Here is an 18,069-nt window from a genome sequence, read left to right as displayed (position 1 = left end):
AACATGTTCAGCTAAAAGTCAACAAATCACACTAAGTCTTAGCATGCTTGGTGAAGCTAGATAGCATGCGTATCTGAGATCATGTGTTGAAGGCTACATGTCCTACATACTTTGGTCAGCTATCCCTGCTATTGTGACCTGCTTCCTTTCATGCTGGTCCAGAGTTAATTCAGCCACTGATGTCGGTGAAGTGTTTGAAAGCCAGCTGTTCCAATTCGCAAATTAGACAGCATAAACTAGTTTATATATTTAATTTCCATCTGTTCTGTTAAATAACTGCCTTAAACATTATTATTTTAATTGTATACTATTGCCTTAAACAATATTATTTTAATTGTATGAATTTGACTAATTTTGATCACTATATATGAGATGTCCATTTTTCTGCATGTAAAATAGTTTTAAAAGAGAAACAATCTCACAAATTTAAATGACTTAAGTACAGTATGTGGCCTTCATCAGTTAGGCAATAGATTTTTGAAAACTGAGGTCTTTTAATTTTAAAACATCAATCTTCCACAAGCTGTTGCCTCTCCATGGATGAGTCTACAATATGTAGAATCCTCAGCTTTCATGGCCACCAGATGTATTGACTGAGAAAGATAGTTGTCAACATGCTGATCACACTAGAAAGGAAAAGCTATCAAAACTGGGGGCAGGATGGGGTGCAATCAGAAGTGGTTCCATCTATCCCCTTCCCCCCCTTCTCCTCCCCACCTATCTCATTACAGCAGTGTTTCTCAACCTTAGCAAGGTTAAGATGTGTGGACTTCAACTCCCAGAATACCCCTGGCCAGCATGCTTTGTTTGTTTATGACTAGATAAACAATAACATTGGCCATAATGGCTATGCCTTTGAGGCTGAGAGAGGGACTGCTTAAGATCCCCTCACCATGTGAGATGAGGGAACATCAGTCAAGAGGCAGGCCTTGGTTCTGGCCTCTGCATTAGGCAGGCCAGAACCTAATATTGGCTTCACCAAGACTAATTAGGCAATCTGCTCAAAATGGCCTCTTTTAACTGGGCTTTGAATAATTTTAAAGCCTACTGGGGATGAAGGGTTGCCATCCTCTTAATTTGGAACAGTTTTTATCAAGTTGCACAACTGCTCTGAGATTGCATTTGAGTTTTGGGAACCACCAGTCATGGGATTGCAGTGGCATATTAAAGTATTGAAACAACACACACATACAAAAATCTTGTTAAAATAAACAAACTTTACCCCAAATGCTCTTCATCTATTTTAAGAGTTGAACACCCAGGGAATTGCAGACCCCAAACATCTTCAGAGCACTTATTCAGTAGGGAGCCTCATTACGTTCAACGTATTTTCTCCCACGGAGGGATACATGGCACTGCAACTTAGAATTTCTTAATTGTGTGACAACATTAATAACAGTATACAATGGTGCCAGTCCAATTACAGATAGTCCTCACTTAAACACAATTGGGACTGGAATTTTGGTTGCTAAGTGAAGCAGTCATTAAGCGAATCTGACCCAATTTTACGACCTTTTTTGCGGCAGTAATTAAGCAAATCACTGCCAGCGTTAAGTGGACCATGTGGTCGTTAAATGATTCATGCGGTTCCCCATTGATTTTGCTTGCCAGAAGCCAGCCAGAAAGGTTGAAAATGGCAATCAGGTGACCATGGGAGGCTGCGAGAGTCATAAATGTGAACCGGTTGCCAAGTACCCAAATCATGATCACATGACCACAGGGAATGCTGCAACAGTTGTAAGTGTGAGGATTGGTCATAAGTTGGTTTTTCCAGCACTGTTGTAAGTCCGAACCATTGCTAAACGAATGGTTGTTAAGCAAGGACTACCTGTAAATCATACAATTTTCAAGGTTGCCATCTCCCTACTCATATTTTCATTCTTGGGCATGTGTGTTGGGTGTGCATAGAACAAAGGGAAGCCGAGGCGATGGATAAATAGACACGCTGAAATGCACTACACAGAATAAAAATGAAACAGTGTAATAGAAAGTGATCTTTAATATATAATTTATATATATATATATATATATTATATACACACACACACAAAAAAAGAAGTACCAGTAAGTGCCGTAATCATCTACTCCACTTATTTTTCTCCCCTTAGAACAAAGTTGAGCCATTTTAACATTAGCTCTAGATGAAGTGGAGTAGGGAGATATGGGCAAGATACTTTTTCACAACATTCACCTTTCTCCTCCTGCAGAGCCTGTCATCAAGATGGGCACTAATAACGCAGACTATGCTCAGAGGCAATTGCCTTCCATTAAAAAAATACTTCTTTAAAAATTTTAAAGCAAGTAAAGAGATTTTTAAACCAGCCATTTAAAAAGGTCACCATCTCCCCAGCTTGCTTTAAAACACAACCTCATACCAAGTTTTTTGCATTCACCTGCTTTAAAGAAACAGAAATATTACATTATCTTACCACCCCATTGCTTGGATGTTCTCCTGCTACCTGTCGCTTCTGATAAAAGAATTGACACTCCCCCTCCTCTTTGCTTAAAAGTGACCTCATTTGAGGAGGGGCAGGCGGGGGAGGGAGGCTGCAATTTGCCAATTGTAGACACAGTGGGGACAAGATCAAAGCAACATTAGCAGAGCCCATCTGTACAAACGCTACAGCCGGGACAATCCAGAGCTGCTATGAAGAGAAAAAAGTTCCTTCAGGCAGGATCAAATGAAAGACAGTCTCTTTATGGAAAAGGAAAGTTGCAGGCAATGTGGAGATTACAATCTCACCCTCTCCATAAAGGAGAAAACAAAGACAAAAAATAAAGACACAGAGCTGAAGTAGGCTGCGCGTCTTCATCATCCAGCAAGTCTCCTTCCTTCTATTGGAGTTAATTCAGTGATCAGTAGAAGAAATATTTTCAGAATTGGGATTTGTGCAGTACCAAGTCCCACCAAGTGCAGAATTTCCATCACTGGATGGAACTCTTTTACCATGTGTGCTTGCCCTTCCCCAAACATTAAAAGCATTTGTTTTTTCACGCACGCCTTACTACTCAAGCTGAGTTTCTCCTATGAACAAGCAAGCCTTGGACAGAGAGAACCTCAGTGCCCGCCCACATCTGCAGCACCAAGTTCTCTCCAGTTTGCACTAGTGAGTAACATTGGCTCTTACTTGATTTGTAACCACTTTCCTCTTCCCTCCTCTCCTCCAAGGTCAGGGAGGCCAGTTCAAGCATTCATAATGACATCTGAATCCAGGAATGCTCAAAGCAAACACTGCACAGCCACCCCCCCACCCCCACCCCAAACCTAAACAGCCTAGCAGACAATGCAGGGGAGGAAGGGGAAGAAAGAACTAAAGGGAATATTAAGTTTGCTGGAGGATATATGTGAAGATTAAAGAGACTGCCCTCCACAAACTTTAAAAAGAATGTCAAGAAGATCATCTGCTAGGGAACTTTGAAGAAAACTGTAGGTGGATGGGAAACACAGCAGTATCAAAAGGCCCATGTGGAAGGAACAGGCTCTATCCTCCAAATTTAGGAGCTAACAATTGCCATTTCTTTTCTTTTGCTGGCTTCCTGCAGAAGGTGGAAGAAGTGTGCCTATCAAACCACTTCCTTACATCCTAGGTCAGTCTCCTCTCTATGCTCTTCCATAAAGTGGGATTATTCCTTTCTCTGCCTATTCTGGGAGGTGGCAGGGCAGGGCAGGTGGAGAAAACAAGCTGTATCCCCCCCCCTTTCTTTGGTATCAAAACCACAGACCCAAGGTCCCTTTTCTGAAGCACCTCAAACCTCATCATTCTTTCCTCACATTCGAGTCACAGCAATTTGGCAAATAAGAACTGTACCCCCCATTCTCCAAACAACAACCCCTTCCCATGAAAGACACATTCCTGAACTTCACAGTGACATGTGTGTGTGTGGGTGCAAGAAACAGACGAAGCAGGTGTTGCTGTGAGATGTGACAATCAGTAGGCATTTGAAGGCAAGCAGTCTTGATGCACTTCCCAACGTTGTGGTAAAAGGGCACTGCAAGAGAAATATGGCCTGTTTTCAAAAACATCCAAGCAACCCTGGGGAGGGGTTAGTGGGAGGAACAGCCCTCTTCAGAATTAAAATCAAAATGTCAGCTTTCTGGATCCAGAGATTTATAAGTTGGTATGACTTTTAACCACGGCTATAGGTTCCCCTCGCCAGATTATTTGGTCAGTCCTAGGAGAGGAATAAGTTGTAAAAGAACAAGTTTGTTTTCCTGATCTCAAAGAAATGGGCCCAAAAGGGGGAGGGGCACTCCAAATTAGGCTTTGCTCCCAATAAATAAAAAATAAGTCTCTTAAGGGGCAGAGTGATGACACCCATCTTCTCTTTTTCAACACCATCAAGGATTCCATGATGGAGATAGAAGGATTTTCCTTTCCAGAAGTTTGGGTTTAAAATTCAGATCAAACAGAGGACCAATCAACCCCATGCTGCTTAAGCCCAGCTTAAAAGTTCCCTTGGTAGCAAAGGTTCTTGCTAACTGGTAGGGCCTCCATTCAAAAAATAGGTGGTCATCTCGCCTTTGCCCTTGACTTTGATGACTCCACGGCACTCCAACTGATAACCTTTGGCAGCTAATACCTGATAGAGGTCAGTTGTCACCTAGGAAAAGAAAGTGGGGACAAAAATACTTGTTAATGAGCCAAAAAAATGTGCACTCTTAGGGTATCAACATTTCTGTCTAGTACCTCTTCACCACATAGCCATAAACTTAGAAATTCATTATCACAAGATATGGCCAAGGCCACAAAACTTAAACAACTTTCATGGAGCAAATCTAAAACCATACAGGTGGCTGCATCCTGTCACTACCTTTCTAAATTCAAATGAGTATTTTCCTGGGACCTCACAGCTGCCCTATGAGCCCAGGAAAAGGTGTGCTTTCTTTAAGAAGCTGCTGACTCATATAGTAAGTGTCCTCAAGCCAGACCCAAATAGAGCACACTTATTTTTATCTTCTAAGCAATTGCTAGTCCCAGGTAGAAGCTAGAGCATTCTCTAAAATAAAGATCAGTGTGAAACTTGACTCTTTGCAAAATCCCGTCCAATTTTTAAAATTACAGGTAAGTTATGCTTAGTGTGAGTTTGAATAATGCAATATTCAATTTACTGTGAATTATAAATTGATACCAGGTTGCATTTAATGAGACCCAACATTTAGTTAACGTGAGGCTAGCGCACATACAGTTCAGGCGCAGTTGCGGTTGGGGTTTTAGATGCTGCTAATCTTCGTATGTGTAAAGTGGAGAAAAGGAAGATTCAGTCGGAGGAAAATAGTACCAGCTTAAAAAAGAAGAGGCTCGTTATTACATTAGAGCAAAGATCTGATGTAACTGGACGACGTGAACATGGTCACAGCAACACTAAAATAGGATGAGACACTGGAATGCCTGAATCTATGATAGAATTTTGTTTTTATTTTGCTTTCTATAACTACTCTGTGACTTTGTTAACCATAAATTTAAATCAAAAGTGTATTCTTTTTATCCTTTACTGTAACATTTCATTAATATACATATAAAAGTTTACGTTTAAAATTTTTCATTGCCTATTTCCGTTGAGCTGGAACCAATTACCATATTTTCCATAGAAATATCATTTTGAATAGTGCGAATTCAAATAATGTGACCATTTCATGGGATTCATTAACTGCACTAATCGAGACCTATGTGTGTATGTTTTTTTTAAAGCCTAAAAGTCAAACGGGGCACGGAATTGGCGGTATATTGGCACCTATGGCCACTACATAAAGAACCTCACGTATAGACAATATAATGCTGAGCAGAAAGACCAATGGAGTGACTTGCCATAATGTAGTTCTTAATATCTTTTACGCTGACCTTAGTTAGGTCACCCCTGCATCTGAAGTTCAATACAGGATCTAGGGCTATTCCTATTGGTGGTAATTCTTTGATTTTATTTCGTTTGATAATAGTTTGTAAAAATCTACAGGAGATTTAAGAATATGTTACAAGAAAAAGAATAAAGAACAAAAATTTGTTCTATGGAAAGGCCTTTGACAGAGAAATTATGGGTACTGTATTAATGGGGCAAATCATGTGTTTGATGCTGTTCTGGGAAATTTGGGGGTTGTTCTGTAGATTAAATATTTTATTTACATTTACAGATACTTTTTTTTTTGTGCCTTCGTGTCAGTGCTGACTCCTGGTGACTGCCTGGCTAAGTCCCTGGAGTGTTCTTGGCAAGACCTCAGAAGTGGTTTGCCCTTGCCTCCTTCCTAGGGCTGAGAGAGAAGGACTGGCCCAGGGTCACCCAGCTGGCTTCGTGCCTAAGGTGGGACTAGAACTCAGGGTCTCCCAGTTTCTAGCCTGATGCCTTAACCACTACCCCAAACTAGCTCCCTTTTACACATACAAAATAGCCACAGCCCATGATGCTATATATGTAGTGATTCAAATCATACTGCCCAGTTTCATTCAGACATACATACTTTTAAGCATGCAACAATTATCTATCTGAGTATAAAACAATTAGAGTTGCACAAGTGCATTTTAGGGTTAGGTAGTTATAATTTTTGAAGCTTTGTGTGGCACAGGGTGGTAGGCTGCAGTATTGCAACCGAAAACAATCCCCATGACCCGAGTCCGATCCCAGCGGAAGCTGGATTCTCGGGTAGCCGGCTCAGGTCGACTCAGCCTTCCATCCTTCCGAGGTCGGTAAAACCAGTACCCAGCTTGCTGGGGAAGGTGACGGCTGGGGATGGCAATGGCAAACCACCCCGCTATAGTCTGCCAAAAAAATGTTGCGAAAGCGGCGTCCCCCCAAAGGGTCATACATGACTCGGTGCTTGCACAGGGGACCTTTCACACACAATTATAATTTTAATCATGGTGGGAAATGGTCACACCATAACTGGTCTCACCTGAATGCGGTCAGGGACCCCAGTGCTGTCCATACGGCTAGAAACATTTACAGTATTGCCCCAAATGTCATATTGTGGCTTTCGGGCTCCAATCACACCAGCTACCACTGGCCCAATGTTCAGTCCTAGAGGGGAGGAGAGAACCCCAAAGTCAGGATTAAACAGCCAACCGAAACACTTTACAACCACTCTTTTCCCCCTTGCCACTTCCGAGACTTTACTGACCAATTTTCATTTGGAAGTTATTGAAAGAGTGTTCGTTGATATATTTCATCTGCTCCATGAGCCGCATGGCATAGTCGGCAAGTGCAGTAATATGAGAGCGCCCCTCCCGGTCATAGGTGCTGTCGTTTAGCCCTGATGCTGCCATGTAAGTACTTCCAATTGTCTTGATCTTCTCCAGCTGCCTGAATGGTTCATCACTGATGATCTACAGACAGGAAGAAGGATCATGCCATTTAATATTATAAAGAGAATTATTGTATCACTGTTTAAAATATTCCTAGATAGGCAGAAACTTGGCCCTGCTCTCAAAAGTACTTCCTATGCTCTTGGCACAGGGTCAACAAGGAAGGGCAAACTCCATAAATATGCTGTCAACGTGTTTCCTTCTCAGCCTGGCACATCTTTGTTGTAGTGCCATGGGGAGGCCCTGCTATAATCTCTGGCTGGTGCTTGCAAGCAGCCTTCTCTTTTGAAACTCCTGGATTGTTAGACCTTCAATCATCTTGGCTATCATCGAAGTCTATAATGCTGAAGGCAATCTGCCAAGTAATCTGGTCCCAAGTGGTTCAGGGCTAAAGACAAGACCTGATCCTGTCACAATAGTCTAGAACAACTGAAGAGAACATACTGAAAAAGGGCTGGTGCAGCCACTGAATTGTCAGGCTGAGATTTCTAGGTGAAGCAAAATCCAGACGCCAGCAAGGAATAGTTATATTCTTCTGCAGCGTGTTGCTGTCACCCAGTGGATGACTGGATTTGTGCAGCCTAGATAGGCTACATAAAGGTTCACTGTACAAGCTAATCATACGAATGGCCTGGATTTGACATGAGCTGAAGACAGACATGAACTGGATTTGAGATGAATTGAAAACAGTATGTACGCAGCTATGAATACCTTATAAGAAGTGTAAATTAATAAATCTAGTAATATTTTTTGTTCTTCCTCCTTTTGAATGCGTATCAATTTGGAGTTAACCATTTCCAGCTATGAGAAATATTCAAGAAGTCAGCAATGCAGTATGTGTATTGGGGACCATAACTACTTTAAGAAAGAGAAGTAATTTCTCATCTAGATCAGACAAATTAGGCGTTCAAGGTCACATACGCAACTGGCCTCTGCTATGCTCATATCCTCCAGGAAAAGGATTCTCTCTCGGCCACACACACAATACCCGTTACTAAGATGAAGTGATGTCACTTTGAATAGAATCTGTGGTGCTGCAGAGCACATCCTGCCATAGATAGGTCTCCCGCAGACCAATGCAAGGAAGGTTTTAAATAACTCTTTCTTAGGAACAAAACGTCTTGACCCTAAATAATTTTGAGGGAGAAAAGCATCATATTTTTTCCTCTTCTTGCGATTTTGAGGATTCAAATACAGACGGCTAGATTCTGTGCCCTTAACAAGTGTTTCCTGTCAGTCAAGGTTGTCTGAACGCACCTGACAAATGAAGGCTGTTCATTGGACCAACTAGATTTACATCTTTTCCAACATGTAGTGGCCACTGAGCATTGGCTACCAGACCGCTTCAAGCAGCTTGGATTCATTCAGCAGTTAAAAGTGAAAAAAAGAAGCAGCATACTAAGGAATATAATGGCTGGATCCTGCTAAGTCATGGCTTGTTTAACCATGGTTTATTAAATAAATTGGCTGAGTCCATAAACCATGCTTGACAAACCACAACACCTGACTCCACACAATAACCAAACCAAAACATCTTGGCTCAGTGTGATGTGTGAAGTCAGTCACTGTTGGATCCACCAGTGTAGCATTCACCTTGCAGGTTTCTGCTGCTATAAAGAGCAGATGGTATTAGGGGGGAAAAATGACCCAGACTATATTAAACACAATCCTTCTATTTTCCCTTCAATACTATTTAAGGTGGGGTGGGCACTGGGCTCTCCAGATGTTGTTTGACTGCAATTCCCATAATCCCTCACCTCACCCACTGCCTAGAGCGAATGGGAGCTGTAGTTCAGCAACACCTGGAGGGCCATGCAATGAAAAACTCAGACTTTTTACCCCACTGGTCTTTTAGTACCTTCCATTTTCCAATCTTTTAACAAACACACAGTCACCTCATCAAAGTCAGCAATAATCTCGTTGAGCAACCGAAGACATTCAACACCCTCGTTGTTGGCTTCCAGCTCCACGTAGAACTCAGAGAAGTTGCTGATTGAGGCAAACATGACAGCCACACACTCACACGACTGGTGGTAGAGCTCATCATTGAGGCGTTCACGGGCCAGAAAGTGAGCTGCCACATCTTTGGGCAATATGTTGTGCAACAGCCGGCGATTATAGGCCTGCAGCTCTTCCATCTCTTCTTTCTCACCTGTAGCCTGGGAGAAATAAGGTCGTCACTTCTTAAACAGAAGGCAAATCTTAACCTACTAATGGATCTCTCAGGGTGATTTACAATAGATCAACAAGAGTTCTTGACTCTTGCAGCCACAAAACGCTAACTACCATTTTGCAGAAATAAAATGGATTGCTAAACTGGATTTCTGCATGGAAGGACAGTTTGCTTCATTTAATTTTAGTGCTCAATTTTTAAAACTCTAAGGATATGAACTCTGTCCATCCTAAGTTATACAGGCTTTGTAATTTATTTAGTTCAATACATTCAAGAATAATAGGAACTACAGTCTAATTTTGCAGGAGCTTCAGAAGTTCACTCAAGAAAAAGTTGAATTCTGCACCATATAAAAATTATGTTCAGCTGGTTTACATATATCTGCATTGCATCTGTTTCCTTGGAAACAACTTAAATTAATAACACAAGTGGTTTTCCCCAATCTGACAGTCTCCTATCACCCCATCTACCATAGTTATTGTCCAAGCTATTTGAGGACAATGAGAATTGTAATCCAATATTTCACATATTAATTTCGTTCTGGCATACCCATTCATTTTTTAATAGATTTCATGATCTCTTGAATCAACAGTGATTTAGAAATTAATATGGAGAGAAAGGAAATGGATATTCTGCACTCTCAGAATCACAAAAAATTGACACGAAAGTGGATGGGCACCTTTCTATCAATTATACTATGACCTGAAGACGTTCTCTCTCTGTCTATAGGTCAAAAAGGATTTTTCTGCTAGGAATAGGAGAAAATCTCCCAAATGGGAGGCTACTGAAAAATTTTGGCTGCATATGCTATTTTATATTTTTAATCTTCCATTAAACAGATATCAACCAAACTGACATATGTAATTATATAATATGACAGGAATGTATTTGTAAGACTGGGTGGTACATGATGATTTAAAGTTTCTGTCTCACCATGCTTTGGTCAAATTTTTAAGCCAAAACCAGAATTCTCCAGAGACCCTACATCTCAGATGGCCGGTATCTCCGGATGCTGGATATTGTGCAACTGCATCATTAAGAGCTTGTATGGCCAAGCATAGGCAACAGAGCTTGAGAAAATGACTGGCAGCTCACCTTCTCCCTGCCTACCTGCTGATAAAAAAACCTCTCAGGCCCTCTCCCTTTCAGAACCTGACAAGCAGGAGAAGGCATGCCACAGAGATGGACAAAAGATAAGAGCCAACAGCAAGTTTGGGTATTCACCAATACTGTGAACTCCCTCTTGCAACTTGCTTTCAGAATCTCTACTTTTTCTCCAGTACCTGTTGTTTCCAGAGAAAATCAAGGCGGGCTGTTGATTCAACCTGCTGGGCATGAAGGTAGAGGGCCAAAGCAAAAAGTATCAGGATGACAGGTGTCATGTACTGCAAGGGCACTTTATCCTCTGAAGAACTACAAAAATAAAGGGGGGGGGAGAAAAAAAGAGGGTAAAGAAAGAGCACAAAGTACTAACTTTTCAGTTCTCATGATCCTAACACCCCAGAGCTTCACCCCATGATCTCTGCCTCTCCAACTCAACCAGCAACCCTAAGGAACCAGTCCCTAATTATGCTGTCGCCAGCCAGCCTTAGATGCTCCATGCTAGCCTTTCCCAGTCTGGTGTAGTCCAAACTTGTTAGGAACTGGAAGTCTTGGAGTTCCCAACCAGGCCAAGTTTCAGTCCAAACACATCTAGGACGTAACAGACTGAGGAAGGCAGCTTTATGCAGAAAGGCAGGAGGGTGCCTTGAAATAATTAATAAGAATAAACATACAACAATGTGCATCTTGAAGACCTGCACTGGTTCTCAGCTGCTCATCAGGCACAATTTAAGGTGTTGGTATTGCCCTTTAAAGCCCTAAATGGCTTAGGGCTTGGCTATCTAAGGGACTGTCTCTCCTATAGCCAACCTGTGTGGGTATTTAGCTCAGCAGGAGAGGCCACCTTGAAGACATCTACCTGCCAGAGTAGATGTCAAGTCAAGAGAGGTCCTTCTCCTGCGTTGCTACCAAGCCATGGAGTGCACTCCCTTGGGAACTGTGTTGGGCCCCCAACTTTCTCAGTGATTAAAGAACGTATCTTTTTCCAGGCTTTACTTACTAAAATTTTAATATTGTTATTCTCAACTTTTTGTATGTGTTTTAGTCAGCCACCCTGAGAGCTGACCTGAGCAGAAAGGTGGGATATAGATCAAATAAATCATCATCATCATCATTGGTCTTGTTTTCTAATCCTCTTCTTGACCATGAAACCTCTGCCATATCCCTTTAATCATCATCCCTCACTTAAAATAATTCCAAAGTTAGTGCACAACTGCAGTTGTTTACTGTGGTCCCTTGATACAATTTGCCTCTCTTCCCTTCTGTTATATTAATTCCCTTCAAGCATTCCATTCATTCTAAATTTAGATTGCAAGATCCTCTGGATATTTACTCATCTTGTCCTTCTGCTACTTAAATATCATCATCATCATCGGTTCTGTACTGCTGTGGTAGAACAAACAAGACTCACGGAAACCCAAAGCTTGGATGAGCAAAAACCAGTCTTAAGGGGAATAGGCAAAGCATGCCTAGTCTTCCTTTCAGTTCTAATGCTCAGGGGACTAATGCTTCTTTTGTCCTAGGAGCATTACCCTCCAAACATAGGTTTTGCAAAACTTTGGTGATACTCTCACTAGGTTCTAAAAATTCTCTACCCAACTTTTTCTCCTTACCATCAATTTCCCCCCCATTTAATCCACACCCAATTCCCACTCACCAGGGCTGAGTCTCATTGAAGGCTCGCCTGTTTTGGAGAGGAGAAAAGAAGTTTTTAGAAACAGTCCCACCCACACCTGACACTTAACCTCAGCATTTTCCCCACAACTCCAAGTCTAATATATATATAACTTATCATGAACCGTTCAGAGTCCCTCCTTGGGGGGAGACGGGCGGTAGTACAAATTTGAGACATACATACATATATACACACATACGTAAATAAAATAAAGAGAATAAAGTAGGTGAACATGATGAAATAGAGCAAGGGGCTATTAAGGTTTTTCTAATGAAGCCTGAATTGTTTCGGTCTCTTTTCCTTGGTTTAATAAATACTTTCAGATAAGAGATTATTTTCTGACCACAAGATTTTGAAGGTTCACTGAGAACAAGGCTCAGAAGAACCAGCTTAACCAGACTTCTGAATGCAAACATTCTAATCTAATCCAGGCCTGGCTTCTATTTTTCACACTTTGGTCTCCCAACACACAACCGTTCTTTCCCTTGTGCAGCCGAAAGCATTCTGTGAGTTTGCCACTTAAGTTCTCTCTCCCTTCAAAACCTCATCGATCAATTGCTTTTGCTTTGTTTGTGATGTTACATCACATGTCAATTCTGTCTATTCCAACATTTTCTTTTTCAAAAAACCCTAACAGAGCTTCCTAAACCTACGATCTAAAGATGGGATCAGTCGCTTTTTGCAGGCAAGGGGCATCATCTTTTCTTACAGAATAGTGAAGTTGAAAAACATTTTAAAGATAATCATTTGTCAGATTTATATTCCCCTGTTCCTTCAGGAATTCAAGGCAGAATTTCTAAATGCTCAGCACTCCCTCTTCCAATATTTCCCCAAAACAGGAATCCTGTGACATAGGCTGGGCTGAGAGAAAGTGGCGTGCCTGAGGTAACTCAGCGTGCTGTTGTGGCTGGGGGTGGGTCTGGAACCTGAGTCTCCCCAGTGCCAGTACGATACCTTAGCCACTGCACCACACTGATTCTCATGTGAAAACACAGATATTTCAAAAGATTCCAGCCATTTCATTTCAATAAATAAATAAAAATAAAAATTTTGGAGGTCAGCAGGCACCACCTAGTGCTGCAAACCCCACAGTGGCAATCTCCTATCTAGAAGCAATCATCACTTACAGAGAAAAGATTTTCCTAATTTCCACCCACCCCACTTTGTTAAAAATGCTTCCTTCCCTGTGAACTGCATCCTTGCAGTGGAGAAAAAGCCAAGGAGATGCATGTGGGGAAGAAGGGTAAATTCCTCACTCTGTATTTATGTGCGTGTATTCAATCCAAAGGAATAAGCAGCCGTACATGTAGTAGCCATCTGCAGTACTATTTCTGGAAAATACTGGGGGGGAAAAAGTTTACACAAATGTACCCTTTTGGTCTTCAACTACCTAGAGGCTGTCTTACATGATGCTATCTATTTCTCTCTTCCTGCCCCTGGTGTCTAGAGCTTTCAGAAAATCTAGCTCGGTTTGCTCAACATGCTAACTGGCTCAAAGACAGAGTAAACATGTTGTGTGAACCCCATAATCCATCTAGTCAATCTTCTAAGAAAAAGAAGTCAGCCAGGAAGCCCCTGAAGAAATAAGACTGTCCATTACAGAACTCACTGGCAGAAGGCTGGCAGCCACAACACACAGCCCTTAGCACTGAAGGACTGATGGACTGCCCCACCCACGCCCCGCCTACTGCTGCCTGCCTGGCCAATCAAGAAGCGCTGTTCATTGCCAATACAATGCTCTCCTGGCACAAGGACTGACAGAACACCAGGCACTTACTGGAGGAGGTAGGGGGGAGCTCAGGGACGGCTTTTCACCCTGTCTGTGTGATGGTGTGCTGCCAAAACTATTGGTAAGGAGCTATGATTGCCTCACTGGATTGAAGTGTGTCACGCAAACAGAGCCTGTACATGGTGCCTTTTTATTTTGCTCCTCTCTTCAAAGCCGACTGGTTCCTACTCTGCAGGAATCTCTCTTTGCCAGGGTTATTCTGTAAAGAAGGGTGAGCCACACATGGGCGAGAAACACCCCCCCCTTTTTTGCTATCTCCTGGAACCATCCTTCTGCATCTCCAAAAATCTGTACTTCCAAATATCAGCAGAAAGTGATGGTCAGTGGTGTAATTTCCTGCCAATTTGGGGGCAGAAACCCAGCTAAATAAAAAGTTGTACGTTAAGCTTTGGATAGGCTTAATACTGGTAGATGGGTAGGTAGTTCAAGAAACCAAAAATCTCATACCTTTTAGCGACATAATTACATTATTGTCATCCATAGTAGCAATTTTTTTAAAAAATGAGAGCATCTTCCTGCTTTTGAGAACATACTATAAAAAGATGGGGCTATATTATAATTGTGGTTACCCACACTATTACTAACACTTTTACAATAATTTCCAATGGCAGACTCAGGGCAGCATGGGGGTGTCAAATCTGATGATGGCACAGGTAGTCCTCGGTTAACAACCACTTGTTCAGCAACCATTCGAAGTTACAACGGCGATGAACAAGTGGTGGTTATGACTGGTCCTTGAAGTTCCGGACATCCCAGCAGCCCCATGGTCACCTGATTGCAAACAGTTGCAGTGTCCCGCAGTCACGTGATCGTAATTCGTGACTTTCCCTACCAGCTTCCCACAAGCAAAGTCAATGGGGAAGCCGGCAGGGAAGGCTGCAAGGTGCTCAGGTAAGTCTCCCCCACCTGTGAACCCTCCCTCAGCCCCTCTGCACTTGCACTGCGCCTCCCTGGCTACCTGCACACCCTCCCCAACCACTTTAACACCCTCATGCACCCTCTCCCACCCGGCAGCAGCCACCTCAAGCCCTGGCACGCTTGCACCACACCTCCCCCTCCTCGCACTCTCTCCCTGAGCCTCGCTGCACTTGTGCCGTGCCTCCTTGGCCACTCATGCACCCTCATATGCCCTCTCCCACCTCGCAGCAGCCACTTACCTGCCTGCCAGCCTGCTTGCAAACCAACTGGGGCTTGCAATTTCCCGCCAGCTGCCCGACTTTGGCTGTTGGAAGCCGGCAGAAAGTTGCAAGGAGATGCTCGCTTAATGACCCACGATCCTTGCTTAACAGCAGCAACGGGGACTGCCATCGCTTAGCGATGCGGTCATGTGACATTGCGCTTTACAACCACATCTCTTAGCAACGGAAATTCTGGTCCCGACTGCTGTTGTAACTCAAGGACTACCTGTACAGAAGAACTGGGGAACCACCTCACCCACCCCGAACTCTTCAGGGGACTCTGAGGTCTGACTAAAGACTGAGATTCTTCCCACCCCTGGGGAGAGAGGTTCTTACAGAGCATTAGTAGCCAGCAGCAAGTCATAGTTGTCAAACAGCACGCCCTGTGGTCCCTCAGCCACTGCCAGGTACACCACCTCCATCACCACCAGCAGTGCCAGCTTCCTAAGGCTACTGATGTGCAGGAAGACGGAAGAGGCCAGCAGACTCAGCAGCACCGAGTAAGTGAAGTACTAAAGGGAAGAAAGGACAGAAATTCGTAAGGACTTCCCCTTACAAATCCAGACATGTTCCCAGAAGCTCACAATTACTCCCTCAAAGCGTCACAAACCCTGCTTTCTCCCCTGGAATGAGATGTGGCCACAGCCAGTCACAATGGATGTTATGAGTCTCCTCCTTGAGTATCAGAGGCAGGAGGCTAGTAAGCACCCGGTTGCTGGGGGGAATTGGCTCTGCTGACTCCAGCCGAGTCAGCCAAATGATGGATGCAGACTTTTACTGTTCAGCAACAGTGCAGGTCTCTCATCCAGCAGGCCTCTTACCTCTTACTCTCCTCCTGCTTCCACAAACACATTTCCCCATTCCAGATTTCAAACTCAAGCAACCTCCATGGCCAAGATAGGCCAGTCCACCTATCAAGGTACTTCTGGGAGGGCAACATGGAGTGAAGGAGGAAGAAGGAGACAACCCTCAGAAAAAAAAAAACCAATGCTCAATGTCCCCTGCGCACAAAGCTTGACATCTCCACCCTCATGCCCTACCCAAACCCCATCTTCCATACCAAAGCCTTCCCCGATGCACATACCTCAGGGAAACTGCAGGTCAAGTCATCACTCCCTTGGCAGGGTGGAGTGTCTGATGCCAAGGTGTAGTTGAGAGCGTGGAGTTCACAGGATCCCACTGCAGTTAGAGTAGCATTGAGAAATCTGGCCACACAGTCTCGGAGCCGGAGCCGACTGCAAGCAAACTGAAGGGTAGGGTAATCCATTTCAGGAACTGCTGCTCAGTTGGTCTGGAACCACCTGATCCCTGTCAGTTTAGGGTAACTGGGTCTATGACAAGCCAGTGTCCAGAGTCCCTGAGACTCTAGGAATGCAGACAGGTAATAAGAGATTTGAGAGGGACTTGAAAGTCAAACTGCTGCCCACAGTATCCAGAGGCCTTTCCTCATCTTTGCCATGCCATCTGGGTATTATGCCCCCGTGACCTCCCATCTGGATTACTGCAATGCGTTCTACATGGAGCTGCCCTTGAAGAGTATTTGGAAGCTTCAACTGGTACAGAATGCGGCTGCACAGCTAGTAAACTGTGTCTTACATTCGACACATGTAACACCACTGCTACATGAGCTGCATTGGTTGCCAGTGTGCTTCCGGGTGCAATTCAAGGTGCTGGTTGTCACCTTCAAAGCCCTTCAAGGCTTGGGACCAGGTTACCTAAGGGACTGTCTTCTCCCAGTTGTTTCTACCCGTCCAATTTGGTCTGGTAGGTTGGGCATGCTATGGGTCCCATCAGCCAAGGAATGTCGGTTGGCAGGGACTAGAAGGCGTGCCTTCTCTTCCGTAGCGCCTGCCCTCTGGAACATCATCCCTCCAGATATCAGGATGTCCCCAACCCTGCTGGCCTTCCGTAAGGCCATGAAGACCTGGTTATGTGCCTGGGCCTGGGGCCCTGAGTGTGTTAAGGGCCCCATTTCTTGACTATATTAGCTTCCATGCATTGTTTACTTGGCGATCATATATATATTTATTTTGTATTTTTAATTATTTTAACTGTTTTATGGTTTTTATGATTGTAAGCCACCCAGAGTCACTTGTTGAGATGGGCGGTTATAGAAATTAAATAAATGAATGAATAAAATCGTGAGAGTTGCAATTCCAACACATAGGGATGGCACCAATTTAGGGAAATATTAATGCATACAGGTTCCCATGTTTTTCTTCTGGCAAACAGCATTTTGTATAATTTTAGATATCCTCCATGCAATGGTTCTTTGATCAGAAAAAGTAGCAGAGCAAGAAAAGTAAAACTGTCTGACTATAATGATGTCATTCAAGCCTCATTCCCTCTGTTCAAAAACGAACACAGCGTGGACTCACACACAGTGCTAAGTCCTAGTATGGTTTGCTTGGTTTCCACTTAGGGTGATGTGCAAAACCAGTAACTGAGGTTTGTAAATCATGATTTATAACTTGGCATTATATGTGAACCAGGTCTCTGTAGTTCACTTGTAAACTACAGCAACTGGTAAAAATATGCTATAGGTTGATGTAGTACTTAAACCCTGTCAATTATCGTCTCTGCCTATAGCAATCCTTGTGCACATTTTATTCACTACCATCTGACCAGCTTGTGAATTGTCCCCACCATTCAAGACCTTTGCACCTCAGCCCTCCTCCAGCTTTTTTGCCCCTCCCTGCTTCTCATACCATGTTGACAAAGGCAGAGATGAAGACAAGCAGGATGGAGGCAACCCCAGTGATGGTGCTGTTGATTCGGGATTGGATGATCTTGCGAGAAACACGCTGCAAGGCGGCAGGAAAGGGCTATAGGGAGTTGGAAAAGATTGAATGAGTAAAGGG

The 18,069-nt window shown here is 43.3% G+C and overlaps 1 protein-coding gene across 2 annotated transcripts in view; it reads right to left on the bottom strand.

Annotated features, from left to right (window-relative positions):
* Positions 1-1,981: 1,981 nt before the first annotated feature.
* ADCY6 (adenylate cyclase 6) overlaps positions 1,982-18,069 on the bottom strand; it is a 55,545-nt gene continuing 39,457 nt past the window's right edge. The window contains exons 15-23 of one of the 2 annotated variants that reach the window (XM_063293701.1): positions 17,917-18,033; positions 16,293-16,454; positions 15,545-15,720; positions 12,224-12,250; positions 10,749-10,878; positions 9,188-9,451; positions 7,109-7,313; positions 6,884-7,008; positions 1,982-4,602 (exon numbers count right to left, since the gene is read on the bottom strand). In XM_063293701.1, the coding sequence (XP_063149771.1) occupies positions 4,477-4,602; positions 6,884-7,008; positions 7,109-7,313; positions 9,188-9,451; positions 10,749-10,878; positions 12,224-12,250; positions 15,545-15,720; positions 16,293-16,454; positions 17,917-18,033 (1,332 nt within the window). In that variant the 3' untranslated portion in view covers positions 1,982-4,476. Of the gene's footprint in view, positions 4,603-6,883; positions 7,009-7,108; positions 7,314-8,555; positions 8,646-9,187; positions 9,452-10,748; positions 10,879-12,223; positions 12,251-15,544; positions 15,721-16,292; positions 16,455-17,916; positions 18,034-18,069 lie in introns of those variants that run through there. The other variant, XM_063293703.1, reaches the window with a different exon arrangement.

Source organism: Candoia aspera, chromosome 2, assembly GCF_035149785.1.
Source record: "Candoia aspera isolate rCanAsp1 chromosome 2, rCanAsp1.hap2, whole genome shotgun sequence".
In the NCBI taxonomy this organism is placed as follows: domain Eukaryota; kingdom Metazoa; phylum Chordata; class Lepidosauria; order Squamata; family Boidae; genus Candoia; species Candoia aspera.
This window is presented reverse-complemented; position numbering and strand designations above follow the sequence as displayed.